The 18,423-nt window shown below is 35.7% G+C and overlaps 1 protein-coding gene across 1 annotated transcript in view; it reads right to left on the reverse strand.

The window, feature by feature from the left end:
- The window catches only part of LOC131828978 (phosphatidylinositol 3,4,5-trisphosphate 3-phosphatase and dual-specificity protein phosphatase PTEN-like), a 139,356-nt gene that overhangs the window by 22,883 nt on the left and 98,050 nt on the right, over positions 1-18,423 (reverse strand). Inside the window, 3 exon segments of the mRNA XM_059170280.1 lie at positions 3,650-3,888; positions 5,714-5,757; positions 11,507-11,551. Of these exon segments, the coding sequence (XP_059026263.1) occupies positions 3,650-3,888; positions 5,714-5,757; positions 11,507-11,551 (328 nt within the window).

Genomic DNA, 18,423 nt, shown 5'->3' on the forward strand with positions numbered 1-18,423 from the left:
AGTCTGCTGGTTGTAATGCCAAACAAACAAAAAAGGTGTAGTTCAATGTGGTGAAGACAAATACTTTAGAAATGGTCAAACGTGTTTGTAGCTTGCAAAAGAAAAGTTAAGACTGTTGCAGTTATCTCTAGCAAACAAATCTGTCCACTCCCAGAAAAACTGACCTCTTTTCCTAAGACTATGAAGCAAGTCATGAGAGGACTGGAAATACCACTTCCCTTCAGTATATGACGACTTCTCGGGTTAGCCAGCTACCGGTTTTCATCAAGTACACACACATGGTAACACAATCAAAGAATAATACTTATTTTAGAGTACTCTTTGGAAATTTCGGGGGAACATTAACATTTTCAAAATGCCCCCAAAAAACCTTCCCCTCAAGAAATCTCAGTATTTTCTAGGCAGACAGTACACCTTAACACCTGGCAAAACTTCTGGCTTTGTTGCTTGGGGAAAGACAGCGCTCTGCACATCACCATGGCACTCACTGCTGTGTTCCTCACTGTGCATGGGGTACAAGACTCTAGCTCCATCCTGGGAGAAATTCTAGCCATTGATGGGGAAGTAGCCTGCTCTAGCAGTGCCAAGCCTCGAATCACAGTCTGTAAAAGAGGGCGTTTCATGAAAAAGCTACTGCTATGAAAATTGCCAAATTCAGGAGAGCCAAGACATTCAATCAAGGGCTTCTCAAGAGGTTTTGTCAAGAAATGGGAGCAATTATGAAATGCTTTTCTACCCATAAGTTCACTAGTTTCAGAAGGCAAAATTCTACAGCCAGGATTTTAAATGCAGTCAACTGGATAAAATACAAACTCGTTTGCACAATTTAATTCTTTAACCTTAAAACTAAAAATGTGAAGTCATAATCTTTCCCTTCCTAACATAGCGTTATGCCAGAATCTTGCCAAAAATGATCTCATTAACCAAGGCAAAGAAAATGATGCAACATGAATTTTTCTGGAGAATTTTAGAGAATTTTTAATTTTTTGATACAAGCTTACTTTCATCTGACAAAAGAATCTACAGATTTCATTTGCTCTTTCATTCTTTCATGAGATAGCATTTTAAGCACTTGTTTTCACCAAAAACATAGTCAAAATTGATTGGATATAAAAGATGACAAAGAAGTTGTCAAGTCAAAGACAATGGCATAATTTTAATGTATTATTTATAATCTAAATACTAGCAGCCCTTTCAAAAAACTTCCTATTGGCAAAACCAAAGTTTAATTCTGATTAATCTGTAACCATTGAGATTTTGTCATTAACCTCAAAGAGCCACTGCTTTTTCCATTTAAAAAGGGGACACGGGGCGCCTGGGTGGCTCAGTGGGTTAAGCCTCTGCCTTCGGCTCGGGTCATGATCTCAGGGTCCTGAGATTGAGCCCCGCATTCGGGCTCTCTGCTTGGCGGGGGGCCTGCTTCCCTCTCTTTCTCTCCCTGCCTCTCTGCCTACTTGTGATCTCTGTGTGTCAAATAAATAAATAAAATCTTTAAAAAAAATAAAAACAAATAACAAAATAAAAAGGGGACAATGGGGCACCTGGGTGGCTCAGTAAGTTAAGCTTCTGCCTCCGGCTCAGGTCATGATCTCAGGGTCTTGGGATCGAGCTCCACATCAGGCTCTCTGCTCAGCAGGAAGCCTGCTTCCTGCTCTCTGCCTACTGTGATCTCTCTGTCAAATAAATAAAATCTTAAAAATAAATGAATAAAAAATAAAAGGGGACATAATTCTTATAAAGACTCCTTTTATTTTCCACATTTAAAAAAATCTGTGTAATTAAAAACTATAAGCAAAATTTTATGTTCATGTATACCATGTACATTTTTAGTGAGAGACTATAGCTTTCATCATGTTTCTAGAACATATGTCACATAAATCCTTTAAGAGCCATGAGCTTTGGGTGCCTGGGTGGCTCAGCGGGTTAAAACCTCTGCCTTTGGCCCAGGTCATGATCCCAGGTTCCTGGGATTGAGCCCCACATCGGGCTCTCTGCTCAGTGCAGAGCCTGCTTCTCTCTCTCTCTCTATCTCTGCCTGCCTCTCTGCTTACTTGTGTTCTCTGTCAAATAAATATAATCTTTAAAAAAAAAAAAAAAGAGCCATGAGCTTAAATCTAGTGTTCTGGCTCCATAATACACAGCTCCTCTACTTTTATTTGAAATTCTTTTGATTTGATTTCTTTCCCACAACTACATACAGTGTCTACTGCTCATCAACCCTGCTTGCTCTAAACTTCTACCACTACTTTAGCTACTGTACTTTGATTCTACCTGTTTCTCTATTGTTTTCTTTCCATTCAGTCTCTTTCCCCTGTGCTGCCCTGGACTTACTCACTTAAGTGTAGAACAATTTACCTTTTATATTTTTAATCAGTAACAGCAACTATTTCCCTCTAGATGATGAAAAAAATGAACCAAAGTAAACATCTCAGGCCTTCCACTCAAGAATTCACTCCACTACTATCATCTCAGGACATACACAACTTCTAAAGAAATGTAAGGCAATCTACTATAATGAATATTTACTAAAATCAAGCACTAACATGAGATTCAGTTTTATAAACTATCACCAATACACAACACTCTAGCATCTCTAGAAGTAATTTTTAAAAATCACAAAGATAAATAAGAAATGAGGAAGGAGAAAAGGAGGCAGGAATCAATGCAATCACCAGCTAAAATAATAGAAGTGATCATGTTTCTGTTTTGAAGTTGAATTAAAAAGAAATCAGCTTAGGGGCGCCTGGATGGCTCAGTCAGTTAAACGTCTGACTCCTGACCTCAGTTCAGATCTTGATCTCAGGGTCATGAGCTCAAAGCCCACACTAAAAATTAAAGGAAGGCAGGCAGGCAAGCAACTTAAACTGGAAGAGAACCTTCCTGATTGTAAATGTTATTAAAACTAGAATAAATTTCTTCATAAAGTTGTAATGTCTCCCTCAAGAGAGTTCTTTGTCTAGGTGAGTTTCTCCTTCTATCTGGAGCGGTTTGAGTTTTTCCTTCTCAGAGACAGAGAAATGTACAAAATCTCTCTGTAAGAAACATAAACATATTTTGTCACATTTACCATCCAAAGAAATGAATCTCTTAGAAATTATTATGAAACTTCTCCTGACTTTATGTTCTCCCCTCAAACATATTACACAGATTAAGTTTGTCAGTGATTTTCAACATCGTCTTTATTACCCTTCTGAATAACAGAAGAACCTTTGACTAATCTTAATTATAACTATATTCGTGAATATTCATATCAAAGAATAATTTTCATGTACTTATAAAGGATCATACTTTAGTAGGAAATGGCATCCAAGTTATTACCCAAAGACATCTTACTCTCAAGCAAGGTTCAGAAATATCAAGCTTACTTTTGTTCAACGTACTGCTTCTTTAAATGCTCTGCCAGGATTTTATAAGACCAAATATGCCATACAGTTAATGCATAAGATTTACTAGCATGATATGAAAATGCCAGCATGAACAGAAAAATTGAGAGATTCGGTCATTTGCTCATACTACAGTTATGGTAGTAACAGATTTAAATGTTTAGAATAAAGAAATAAGGGTTACCAACCATCTTTATAAAAAGCTATTTTCTAATAAATGCTCAGATCAAGGAAGAAGAAAGAAAAAAACATCAAAAATAACTTACCTTTTTGTCTCTGGTCCTTACTTCCCCATAGAAATCTAGGGCCTCTTGTGCCTTTAAAAATTTGCCCCGATGTAATAAATATGCACAAATCATTACACCGGTTCGTCCCTTTCCAGCTTTACAGTGAATTGCTGCAACATGATTGTCATCTTCACTTAGCCATTGGTCAAGATCTTCACAAAAGGGTTTGATAAGTTCTAGCTGTGGTGGATTATGGTCTTCAAAAGGATACTGTGCAACTGTGGTAAAAGGATAACCTCAGAATTAGGGAAAAAAAAAGTCTTTCCTGAATTGTTTATTAAAGTAGATTAACTTTAGAAATGTTGCATATAAGCTTAATAGATGTTTAAAAGAAAAAGTGAACTCCAGAGAAAAATAATTTGCTGCCTGATAATTTACCAATATTTGAATAGAAACTAGTGTCTCAATTCTTAAACCTACCCACTAGACAGAGGCTGAGCATTATTTTCCCCACTTTATGAAAGAGGAAACTTTGTAATGGAGAGGTAGCAGAAGGCAACATGTCAGAGAGGGAGGCAAACTCAAAATGAAATGTCATGTAGGCAGGTTTCCTGTCAGGGCTCTCAATGCGTTTTCTGACAAAAGGAGTCATAATATTTATAATATTACATCACCACAAAACATATATTCCAGAGAAGATATAAATTACCAATCAATCAACAATGTAAAGGACTGATTTTTATATTTCATATAATAAAAATGCTAAGCGTGTTATTTAAAGATGGTCTTGCAAATGTTAGTGTTGTATACTACACGTGATTTTAAAGACATTTACAAAAGAAGCTGAAAAAAACTACTTACAAAAACGTATACAGTTGTAGTAAAGTGTATCTAATGAAGCTTCAGGTCTTTTCACATGAGTTATAAAAACCCAAAGTTTCTCTTTGCTTATATTCAGAGGGGTTTTGTTGTTGTGTTTTTTAAGTTGCTCAGAAACAGGAGTTCAACTATATCACTATTAAATTTTTTCTTACTGGTCCCTGCCTCAGCAGTTCCATTCTACTAAAACCCTTACAAATCCTGACTGACATCTAATGTACATAATGGTCCTCTGTGTCATCTGAATATGTGAGAAGTATGCCTTCTATCTTCAGTCACATCATCACTAATATGGAAACGGATTCAGTGTGTCAGGTGAGTGGTCCTGGGAGACGACGATGACCATTACAGGAGTCGCTGGGATGCTTTCACCTGGGCCTCAGCATTCCATCTTCATCTCCCCACGGGCACACAAAACAGCCAGGAAACTGTTAAACGTCTATTTAAAGCTAGATAAACGTTGACTAAAACACGCTTTGCCTAGTAAACAGTAGCTTAAATTCACGAAAAAGGAAAAATTCTTAGTGGATCTGTACTGGCTCTCACCACTAGCACTTCTGAATTCTCAAACCAGCTGTTTGAACATCCGATCTAGACTGTCAGAAGGGATCCACCGCAAACACATCAACATGGAGCGCATGGACTCACCCTCTCTTTCTATCATGGTAGCATCTGCCAAGCTTCTTCACTCTCCAGGTCTCTCATGGCTCAAGGGGTTCCACAAACAATGAGGGAAGGTTTTTATGGGACCTCAGAAAAATTCACTACACATGGAGAAGAACTCATTTAAAGCAGCTCCTGCTCCCACTTGTCAGGCTCCTCTTATCCACATTTGTCATAGGCTTTTGCCCCTTTTAGGTCACGGCTCCACGGAGTTACTCCATTGTCTGCTTTGCTCTTCCAATAATCCTTTACTATTAGACCAAATGCCTCCAACAGTAGATATAACCCTTTCTTTATTTTATGGTCTAGAAACTTTTCCTAATTCTTACAGTCAACCCTGCATTTTAGTATTCCTACTAGTACTGGCAGGTTTATATGGTAACTGTTCCCTAAAACACAAAAGTAAAATTAAATTTTTCCAAATTGTCTAAGACCATCTTTAAGATAAATATTTACATCACTTAATAATTGAGCTTATTCACTACTGCTATGACAAGAAGATTTGGTCTATTGGTTTTAAGTTATATAACAGAAATACATTACGTGGCAGTTAATACCTACCTCTGAAGTTAAATTTGGCGGTATCATAATGTCTTTCAGCACACCTAAAAGAAAAGTTTAAATGTGATCTAAAGTTATCTTTTGCACTGGCAAAAAAAAAAGTATAGTAACACACATTTCCTGAACTTTTATACTGTACCAGGCATCATGTTGTTTTGTATTAAGTACTTCTTTCAATCCTAACAATTCTATGAAGTAGGTAGTGTCATTATCCCCATTTTACCATTAAGAAAACTGATCTTAGGTGTTATGCACTTAGGGCTTCCATTACTTGCTCACAAAACCTGTGATGCCACTCAGGCACACACCTCCCACCCAGCTGCACGTGTCCCCTGAAACTTCCTACATGCTGAGAGAGTATATGTTTGACTTCACCAAGTATGTACAAACACCTAATGAGCCATAGTACTGTCTTTACCCCAGAATTGAGTATACATCGTTCTCTTGAAGTACTATTTAAAAAGATAAATTTTTTAAATAGTAAAATTATAAGGGCAAAGAAAAAAATTTTTTTTAAAAAGTGAATGACACTAATCTACTCAAAAACTACACTTACTAAAAAATTGTTAAGGCAGACTTTTCTAACAAAGGTAATCTTTGTCAAAAATCTCTCAGTTACGAGTTTTAATTAAAGTCTCAGAGTAATGAAGGAATAAGAAGTAAAATAAATACAGAGTAGTAAAATGTTAACTCTATATTACTTAGAGCATACTAAAATTGGTCTCTTTAATAGTAGTAACATGTTTGTCATCATGCACTGGTTTACTCATGGTTAGTAGGTGTGTTAACAAACATGAAGAAGGCTCTGAAAGGGATCCCACACTTGAATTTGTGGTCAGCAAAATCATGGTAACTACAGCTACTAACCAAATGAGATTTTTAAAAATTATTTAAAATAAAAACTTAGCGTTTTAAAACAAGTCAAGGTCATTGTACAATCCCTTCCTCTCCAATTCTGAAATCCCCAAAGTCTGAAATATCTTAACATTTTCTGTTAAACTTATGACAGGCTCAATTGTGGCAGCATCCGATCTGAGTTTATGACAGTGTGCACTCTTTAACTAATACAGTTAAGAGTAAAGAGTGAAAATGGTAGGAAGACCATTTTGCCCTAGACCCCAGAGGAGTGTTATGTAATATTAGTAAGTTTATGCTTCCATGTTATCTTTCTGCAAAGGGAAAAATTCTGAATGCAGAGACACACTGGCCCTAAGAGTTTCAATATGTGATTGTGGACATGTATTTCACATTTAAGAAATCCTAAAGATATCTGTATGGTTCCTCTACTTTAAAAGGTTTTAAATCCTAATCCACATGAAAGCTGAACTAATTATAAACAAATCAGAATCCACTATTTTCTAAATGGTCAGACCTGAAATAAATCAACTTTCATACTATTACTTAAAATAAAGCTTTCCCCCCTTTTCACTTATAATATATTGAGTTTTGCTCAAAAAAATCATTTAGTAATGCCATATGCATATTTATGTACCCTTGCTAAATAATTTCATACTCACTCCTATGCAAAACATGACAGGTAAGAGGAAGACTGACCAAGAAAATAGTCACATTTTACACTATCTTTAGTACAGATTAAAGAAGAGGTCTGGTAAATAGTGCAGAATATTTTATAAAGACTCGTGTAAAGATAGGACTTAAAAGGTGAGGGACAAGGAGCAGGCTAGGAAGCAAAGCTCTAAGATGCTGGTCTCATGGCAGCATAACAGAAAAATCAACATTTTGAGTTTCACACAGCTTTAGTCTTCTAAAATTCTCCTGCTTTTTCAGGAGCTCACACATTTGGTTTGACAAGTACTGCTTAAGACTCCATCATAAACTGATTCTCAAATATTACTGTTAAGAGGCAGAAATGGTGGAAAAATGGAACTAATGAGCTTCTACATGTTTACCACATGTACACAACCTTACAAAGGAGTTTCCATTTTTTAAATTCATAGTCACACCAATATAATAATAGAAAATATAATCTCCATCTTATATATGAGAAAGCTAAGATTTAGAAGAGCCAGGACTCAAGCCCAGGTCCTCTGGTTACAAAAATAAAAACTTTTCCCAATACAGCTCCATACTTCTTCCACTTACAATACAAAAGAGAGAACAGCTTCAAAAACAAAAGCAATAACAAATTCTACTCAAAATCAGCCTTCCTACTAGAGCAGTATTTGGCATAAAAGATAGAACCAACAAAAAGCGACCATGAAAACATGAAAAGGTTATGAAAATCTCTACAGGTATCGATGAAGTGGATGAAGAGTATGTGAGAACATATACCGGGGCCTGTAGTAATGGAAGTGATCTGGAGGAGGGGTTGCTAGAATAAGAATGATGACTCTCTTCTTTAATTAAGACCTTCTCCAATAACCGTGCATACGTGCACACACACGTACATGTGCACATTCCCAATTCCTTATAACGTTTGTGTGGTATGTTAGTTGATAAGTCCTTCAACAAACCAAAACTGAAGATACATAAATGAAAAATGGGATTTGACTGAGACAAGTAGTAGGTAAATCTGACCATTTACACTTCCTTAAAATTAAAATTCAGTGTAAAAGATACCTTTTTTAAAATCCTCACCTTATATTGGCTTATATGAGACAAGAGAGATGAAGAAGCATTGCAAGAGTTTCTAATGAAGGGGTTGACAGAAAGTGAAGGAAGAGTAAGACTAACAGGAAAAGCTTCCAGATAAGTGAGACTTCCCAAAGCATTAGGGAAGTATACAGGTCTCTAACTCTCTTCAACATCACTATCTTAAAAAGAAACCTTAACAGATAAAAATTAACAACAGGTAGAGGTTCATCACCAAATGATGGAGAGTTGTGTGTCAAATAGAATACACAATGAAATAGAGTAACCCTCTTAAAAACAAGTATCCAGTGAACAGTTAAGGTCCTCAAAGGCAAGAAGTATATTATGCCTCTATCCCCATCATCCTCCCTTCTCCTCTTACCCTCACCAGCCTACAGGTATACAGAGGAACATAGAAACATGAAATACACACACCTGCCCAAAACAAATTCACTAAGCATCATCATACCCAAATTTAATTAATGATATGAAGCTAATTTTGTCCTTTCTTAAGATAATTTATTGAATGCTTCATAATATAGAGACATAAACAGATTCAGTCAATTATTAAAAAGTCCATATTAAGTACTGTTCTTCATCCGCACATCACAATTGCCATTAAAAAGTTTAATATACCATTAAATACATGTACGTCTAGTGTCAATATTTTAGGACCTTTCAGTGTATATATCTGCAAAGATATACATCACATAGAATTAACATCCCAAAAAAAAAAAAAAGAAAGAAAAGAGAAACAGCTGCTGCTTGCCAGACTCACTTACCCAGAGCCAGAAATACAAATAAGGGTAGAGAGAAGGTGAGAATAAAAAGTGACATCAGAAATCAAAACATGCTACAACCTGGTAGTTCTAGAAACTTCTGAAGTAAAATTTGGGGAGGTTAAAACAAATGACAACAAAACCAGAAAGGAAGACTGGCGTCAACGGTGGGTGGTTTGCTACCATATGTACCCATGTGACCTTGTTCAACTCACTTAACTTCTCTAGGCCTCAGATTCCCCATGTGTAAAATGAGAAGGTTGGACTAAATGATCTCTTTCAGATACTTTCCAGTTCTGAAAGTTTATGACTCCATCAAATGAACTGGGGAAGGGGAGTTGAAATATATATACCAAAAGCTACACTCAATTAACAAAGAGATGGTTCATTAACTCTGGGATCCTGTGTTTAGAAACACAAAAGTAAAAGGGCAGCCAAGTTCCCAGACTAGCTCACATGCCACCTATAGCCACAATAATGTTAAGTGAGCCACAGTACTGACAGTGCAAGCCTAGGTCCTAATTTCTGGAAGCAGGAAGCCACTGAATACAGGAATGAAAAGAATTTCCTTCCTTTTCTTTGGATATAATGTTAAACTCGAATAAAATTTTGAAAAAGGCAGAATCTGTCTTTGGTATCTTTCTACCTTCCTTCTGGGACTCTAAATGCCTAATCTTAAGAGTCTAAACCTGAACTGACTCACTTAATAGACTGCAGCTTGACACTTCTTGTTCTGTGCTTTCTTTTTTTTTCGTTTTTTTTTTTAAACTCAGCTTCTGAATCTAGTTATTCAAAAGGATAAAGCTTTGTGGTTTTTATTTTCCTCCACTGAAGCATTCTGGCATCTGCAACAAGGCTTGTTGTTACAGGAGGTTAATCAGGACAAGAGGAAGATCTATGCACAGATCATGTGTAAGCTGGGGCCCACCTACACGCCAAGTCTCTGCATCACCTTTCTTTCACCTTGTTACCTGTCACCCCACACCCTCCATACCCTACCCCCGAATCTGACCATAATGGATTATCTGCCATACTCTAAACCCCACCATGCCAACCACCTTCTTCCATGCCAACCTCTGCCCGTAATGCCATACGCCCCACCTGGAGGTCTCCAGGAGAGTCTCAGCGGATTCCTTCACCCCAGCTCAAAAATGCCCTTCTTTATGAAAACTTGCCTAGAGGGTACAAGTCCTATTTCCACTGTTCTCCACACAGCTCTGTTGTATACAAGTTACCTCTTCTGCAATACTATGTCTACTTATCACTTGAGACTATAAAAAACTACCAAAGACTGAAATGGTATCTTATTCACCTCTGTACCGTCAGCAAGTTTTACAAGGTCTAATATGTGGCAAAATCAGCATAAATGTTTGCTTCTTTGTGAATCTGAGGAAATTAATGAAAACTCACTAGAAGAAACAATAATGGTGTCTACTTTACTCGTAAGTCTTCTGAGGTCTTATTGCTCAATTAAAGATAGATCACTAAATTAAAGATAGAAAAGCAACATCCTATAAGCCAACAAAGCACACAGAATCTCTCATCCTTTCTGGTGACGATTTAAATGCCCACCAAAGGCAGAAAAGAATCTTGCTCTTACATTTGAGAAATAAATTTTACAGAAACTGTGACAATCAGGAAATGTAACTACAGATTAAAATTTTTTCTGTTGCATAATTTACAGACATCACAGAGGAAAAATAAAAACCAAGGAGAAAAATAACACATTTCATATAACATTTTTTAAAAGGTAGAAAATGGGTCAGTATTTTGGAAAGGAATAATAGTCTTCAAGGGCAAAAATGACAAAATATTTTCTTCCCATTTTTCTTTTGTTCTTTTTTCCTTTTCACATCCCTACTGACAAAGTCAAAAAGAAAAACAAAAGGTTAAAGATAAGATAAACCAGCTGTACCGAGCGGGCAAGCCTTACATCCCTGCCCCAAACAACAGAAACCACCCAACTCAACAATTTTAGGTAACTTATTTATGTTATATACAGTTGGAGAATACCCTAAAAGCTGTTTCAATTGAATGACCTAAAGACCAGAATAAACAGAACCACACCCACTCTGAAGCACACCTCCATGGAAGAGGTTATTAAAGCTTTAACAGAAAAGCTCTGCTGTGAATTACACTTCAAGTCACCACAAGGCTACTGGCTCAAAGATGGGCTAGATGCCAAGTCATTTAAACCAGATCAAGTAAAGTGAATGTGTGCCAACATTGTTTTGACCTCATCACTATGCTTTCTGAATGACCTAACAATGCTCTTAATCAAACGTCATGGACTAATTGTTTTAGGAATACAATTCTGTTAAAATATATCATTAACTCTACCTGATTCTAACAAGGAAATAACTTTCAATTAATAGTTATTTTAGAAGATATTTGCAAGCATACAAATAAAAAACATACTTACAGATTGTATATCTTGTAATGGTTTTTATGCTTTGAATCCAAAAACCTTAAAACAAAACAAACAAAAAGCCACCATTAACAAAAATGAGCTAACATTTGAAATTACATTTATACTATTGATAAAACCTAAAAGATTCCATTTTTCCTAATCTCAAGTACCATTTAAGAAAAATAAACAAATTCCAATAAATATTCCCTTAATGGGTTCAAATTAATAATCATGTCATTCTTAAATAATTATTACATTACACAGATTTATACAATCTGAAGTAAAGCCAGAGCTTTTCACAGAATAAATATTTTCATCTCTCTTCAGCCTAACATTATGAGGTTGAGTATTAAGTAAGTTATTTAAAAGGCAGCATTAGCACTTAGCTTAAGTTCATCTAGCTCATTTAGATGTGAGAAAAATAGACATGTGTAATCAAGTAATCTTAAAAATAACATGAAAATTCAGCCATCATTTTCTTTCAAAGAAACTTTCCATATCTGAAAGATGCAAGTGGTAACTATTAACTCCATACAAAGTTCATTAAGTATTTTCATATATATATTCTCAGTTGATGCTCACAAACATCTGAGATAGAACTTACTCACATTTTACAAACAAGGAAAATAGGAGTCAAAAAAATTATAAAACTCGCCCAAAGTCATACAGCTAATAAGCCAAAGAATCAACACCAAAGACCTCTCCTTCCAAACAATTACAAAACTAAACAAGAGCAAAAAACAAACAAACCTAAACAAGAGCAACAATTACAGCTAATAAAAGCACTTGCCATGTGTTTTTACCACATGTATGTACTTCATGTATATACATTTGTTTACCGTTAGGAGGTAGACAATAGGCGAGAGAGTTTAGAAAAGTATAAGCTGAGGAAACAGCAGGATAAACAGAATTTTAAAAAATGGAAAACAAATGAGAAGATTTAAAGTCGAGGAGTTTCAACTTATGAGTTCTAGAGAAAAGAACAGAAAACACAAGGAGAAGAAATCCAAGATAATAATTCAAGAATAATACCCCAAACTGAAGGACAGGAGTTTCCTAAGTCAAAGGATACAATGAGTATTCAGCAAAAGTGATGAAAATAGACCCAAATACAGCATATATAGCTCAGTGAAATTTCTGAATACTGAAAAGATGAACATAGGATCCTATAAGCTGCCCAAGAGGAAAGAGGTTTCATAAAAAGTATCTGGAATCAGAATTACACCACCCTTTTTAATGGCAACACTAGCAGCTAGAAAACAACTTCCAGGAAAAAACCTTCTGACTATTTCCAGCCTAGAATACCATACCAAAAGAGACATTAAATCAAGTGTGAATATATAGTAAAGGCATTTTTTAAACAAGTGAAATCTCAAATAATTTTGCTGTCCACATTTTCTCTCTCAGGAAGTTACTAGAAGATGTGTTCTACCAAAACAAGGTGGGAAACCAAGAAAGAGGACAATTCCAGGAACTGAAGAATCCAACTCATGAGAAGGGGAAAAGGGAATTCTCAGAATGATGGTGAAGAAACATCTGAAGTAGACAGGTAAAAGGCAAACCTAGGGAACAACTGACCCAACTCACGGTAGATCAGAAGGCTCCTAAAGAAGATAAAATCGATTTAATGCCCAATGGGCTTGAACATGTTAGGAGATTTATATAGTTTAGAGATAAACTGAAGTTAAAAACATAGAGACTAAAGAAGTTGAGAGAGACAGAGAGAGAGAGAGACAGAGAGAATTTTACCTCCAGGGAAAATAAAATGCTCAGAAAAAACAGTTATAGTACTTAATTGTAAACTGCATTTATCTAGTCATAATCACATAAAACCCAAAATTGATATAACCAAAATTACAAATTTAGCTACTACAAAGAGGGCTGAAGGGGCACCTGGGTGGCTCAGTGGGTTAAGCTGCTGCCTTCGCCTCAGGTCATGATCTCAGGGTCCTGGGATCGAGTCCCGCATCGGGCTCTCTGCTCAGCAGGGAGACGGCTTCCCTCTCTCTCTCTCTCTCTGCCTTCCTCTCCATCTACTTGTGATTTCTCTCTGTCAAATAAATAAAATAAAAATCATTAATAAAAAAAACAAAACAAAACAAAACAAAAAACACAAAGAGGGCTGAAAATGTGTGTGGTTGGGTAGAGAGGAAAGAGAGTTCATACATTTGGATGTGAAATATGCCACACAATCATTACTCATAATTTTGTCACTAATTGAAATGATATATTTGTATTCATATGTCATACTAAAACAGTTGCAAATGGTAAAATACTACTTATTATCAACACTTAAGAATTAGGTTATTAGACTATAAATTTTATATAATGTGTTAACTATAGTATTCTAGCACATATTTGGTTTCTTAGTATTTTCTGAACTATTATAATCAAAACAAACATAACAATGACTTTCTCCTATACCATCAAAACCTTCTCTAATGGACTTAGTATGACAAGATGGGTTCCTCTTAATTTCTGCAGAGTCAGGCCCTCATTCCATAAACCACTCAGCAGTTTCCAGACTAAGCTCTTTCCTTGCATGACCATGTTTCATTAAGGGTTTTGGGTCCCTACTATTTTTTTTTTAATGGTATGCTTTCATGTTTTCATTCCTTGATACCCACTCCTATCAAGATTATCTTTTATTTAAATGTATTGAGAAAACGTGAATTAAGTACCTGAAATTGTGCTTATTTCCCTGGGATAAAATTATTTATGAATTATTATCCCTGCCATCAAAAGTAATACTAGAGTAACTGTATCAGCGAGAATAAGGTTTAGCTGTGAGAAATAGAAGAAGGTGGAGGGAGGAGGGGCTCATAAACAAATATGCTACTAATTACACTGAATACACTACTCTCCCACATAAATTACAGGATTAGTAGTGTACAACTGGTTGGGTAGATTTGTTTCATACAGGACTGGACCCAGGACCCTTCCATCATATGCTCAGCCAGCACGATGGGCAGTGCAAGGTCTACGATGGTGCACCATCATATTTGTATAAGCAGACTGGAGAAGGGAAAGAAGGATAGGCCCCTCCTTTAAGAACTCATCATTTCTACTTAAGAACAACAGATCATAAGTTATCACATTATCAAATCTAGCCACAAGGGAAGCTGGAATTACCATCGGCATTCTGGGAAAACATGTACACAGCAAACAAGTGGTATTCTATTAATGAAGGAAAAGTATAGAGGATCATTAATTTTCTCTACTGTTGTTCTAGTCTCTGGTTGCAATTATCTCTAACCTTTTTTCTTCTGCAAAACAAAAACAAATGACTAATATTAATGTAACAGGTATATTTGTAATCCTAATTTAAAATCACTCTAAGAAGGGCTAAGAAGGGGTCCATAAGCTCCACCAGACTGCCAAAAAGGTACACGGCATAAAAAAAGACTAAGAACTCTTGCCAAGGGGCAAAGGGAAACAAAGGAAAATCACTACTTTTTGGTTCTGGTGGTGGTTGTTAATAAACCACAGAGAACAATTTCATCCTAATGTTTCAGGCGTACTTTTCTTTAAATATTTAAGGTATGGGTCACTTTTTAGGATTCTTCAGTTTAGCCTACTTCTTCAACTAACCAAGGAAGCAGTGATTCTGCTAAGATGACTTCTACTCAAAATATGATTATACTACAGAAAAAAGTGGTGCTACACACCCTTCTACTCTTGTCTCTCATACCCTCTTTATCTTCCCAATTCCTAAACATTTCTCAATTTGTACTTTTGGATTTTCAGTTCAAAGTGAGATAAAATTTACATACAGTGAAAGAGATCATAGGTGTACAACCAACTCAATCAAAATACAGAATATTCCACCATTCCAGAAAATTCCTTATGCCTATTTGCAGTCAAACCCCACTAAGCTCCCAGGCAGCTAATATTACCCAGATTTGTCCTTATTCCTGAACTTCATATAAATATGACCATATAAGATGCAGTCTTTTATGTAAATGGCTTCTTTCATTTAATCTACTGTTGTACAGATTTATCCATGTTACATGCATCAATAGTTGATTCCTTTTATTTGGAAAATGATTCCACTGCATGACTACACCATCATCTGTTTAAACATCCTCCTTTGATGGATATTTAGGATGTTTACAGTTTGGGTTTATTATGAATAAGTACATATTCTTGTGCAAGAATTTTGGAGACACATACTTTTATTTCCCTTGAGTAAATAAATAATAACTAAGAAGTAGAGTTGCTGGGTCATAAGGTAGATAGGGCAGGTGTATGTTTAACTTTAAAAGAAAGTACTAAACAGTTTTCCAAAACCAGTTATACAATTTTACAATCTTATCTGCATTTTAAGAGTTCCATTTGCTCCACAGTCCCATCAACATTTGGTGCTGTCAGTTTTAATCACAGCTTTCCCAACAGGTACAAAGTGGTACCTTACTGTAGTTTTTCAACTTCCTTTTCCTGATGACTAATGATATTAAGCATATTTTAATTTATTTATTAGCTATTTTTATACTTTCTTCTTTGAAAATGTCTGTTCAACTCATTGGCTCATTCCCCAGCCACCACCACCACCCCGCCCCATTGAATTAACTGGCTTTTTATTATTGATTTATAGATGTTTTATATATTCTGGGTAAAAGTCTTTTATCACATATATGTATTGACATAAATATTTACTCCTTATGTAGGACTTGCCTTTTCCTTTCCTTAATAATGTGTTTTGATAATCAACAATTTAAAATTCCGATAAAAGGCACCTGGGTGGCTCAGTTGGCTAAGTGTCTGCCTTCATCTCAGGACATGATTTCCAGGTTCTGGGAGCAAGTCCCATGTTGGGCTCCCTGCTCCACAAGAAGTCTGCTTCTCTCTCTGTACCCCCATTCCACTTTTCTTTCAGTCTCTCTCTCAAACAATAAATACATAGAATCTTAAAAAAGGAAAATAAAATTCTGATAAAAATCCAATATATCAAATATTTCTTTTGTTTACAACTTTGTATCCTTTCTGAGAACTCTTTCCCTACCCCTGGAGTTCACAAAGATATTCTCTATGCTTTCTTCCAGAAGCTTTATACTTCTACAGCTTTTTCTCAGTTTGCATTTTAATATGGTCAGAAATTTAGAAATTTAGATAAATGCTAAGGATAACTGGGATAACCCAAACAAAAACAAATTATTTGAAGGACAGTGACTATAAAATTCAGAAAACATAACTCATTGCTATCTGCCGTATCTTTTCCTCCAAGGGTTTTTTGTTTGTTTGTTTTTGTTTTTGAGAGAAAATGAGTAAGCAAGAATGATCTGCAAAATACAATTTTCTCCAAGAAAGCTAAAATTTAAATGTGAGCAGTGAAAAAGGTATTTTGGGGGACTAACAATTCACCTTTAGTTACATTTTGGGTCTGGGACTGTTAAGTGTTGAATCCAAATATACAAACCAATATCGTATAAATAAGGAAACACTCATCTTATAGCCCAAATCCAAGGAACATGATTCACATGTGGCTGCCCTGCACACACTTAAGTGGGGCTGAAATACCAAAACAGTCATAGCAGTTATCACAAGTTTTCAGGGAGAGATGGAGGTTTTCACTATTCACTTTCAACACTTCCGCAACTGTTAAAACATAAGCGTATACTACTTTCCAATGGAAAAAAAAAAGTGTCCTACTGTATTTTCCAAAAGAGTATAAATTGACGAAGTTATATATTAATTATTTTACCTCCAGAAAGTCAGTCTGATGAGCTTAGAAATCCAACTGTTTTTGAACAGTATATTTTAGTTTACATAAAATAAATATTTTCATATACTATTTTTGAATTAGAAAAAAATGGAAACCTGGGTTTTTTTTTTTTTTTTTTTTAACATGACAACAGTCCTCCTTGAGAAACAGTTTGGGTTTTTTGGGATATTTTAAATTTTTATTTATTTATTTGACAGCACAAGCAGAGGAGGAAAGGCCAAGTAGAGGGGTGCTGGCCAATAGCCAGGCTGAAGATCCAGATAACAGCCAGCATTTACCAGACATGTGAGTGAAAACACCTGTAGATGATTTGGCCACAATTTGCCAACTCATTTCTAGTCAGGGAGTCCCAGACTCCAGATATTTTGGAGCTAAAATAAGCCATTCCACCATGCCTATTCTGAATTCCTAACTCACTGAATTTGCACTTGCAGATAAAGTAGGTAAATGCTTTAGATAATAAATATGTGTAGAGGCAGCTTGATATGCATAAATATTAGCTGGAACACAAAAATATGAATCTGACAACAAATTAGTAGTAATTATCTAATCTGAAGAACAGAAACAAGAAATTGAAAAAATGAACAGCTCGTCAGTGACCTCTGTAACAATACAAAGTAGTTTATCACCTGTATTACTGGAGTCTCAGAAGGACAGGTGAAAGACAATGGGACTTGAGTGGCTCAATGGGTTAAGCATCCAACTCTTGGTTTCAGCTCAGGTCATGATCTCAGGGTCCTGAGATAAAGCCCCACTTCGGGCTCTGCACTCAATGCAGAGTCTGTCTGAAGATTCTCTCTACTTCTCCCTTTGCCTCTCCCCCCATGCTCTCTCTCAAATAAATAAATAAATCTTAAAAAAAAAAGATAAAAAAACTAGAGAAAATTTGTTGCCATCAGACCTGCCCCTCAGGCTGAAGGGAATAATGGGAATAAAGGTAAAAGAACATTTTTTCCTTCCCTTTCTCTGAAATACAAGTGTATAAAGCAAATAAAGTAACACTGTATTCTGGGATGTAATACATAGGTAGACATAAATTCTTCTTTTATAAGGTTCTTACATTTAATGCTCACAATATCAACTCTAAGAGGACTAGAATAAACTAAAAAGTGTGTTTTCTAATCCTTATTGCACAACCTCTAAAATGTGTGTGTGTGTGTATGTGTGTGTGTATATATATATATATATATATATATATATATATACA

Source organism: Mustela lutreola, chromosome 4, assembly GCF_030435805.1.
Source record: "Mustela lutreola isolate mMusLut2 chromosome 4, mMusLut2.pri, whole genome shotgun sequence".
Classification (NCBI taxonomy): Eukaryota; Metazoa; Chordata; class Mammalia; order Carnivora; family Mustelidae; genus Mustela; species Mustela lutreola.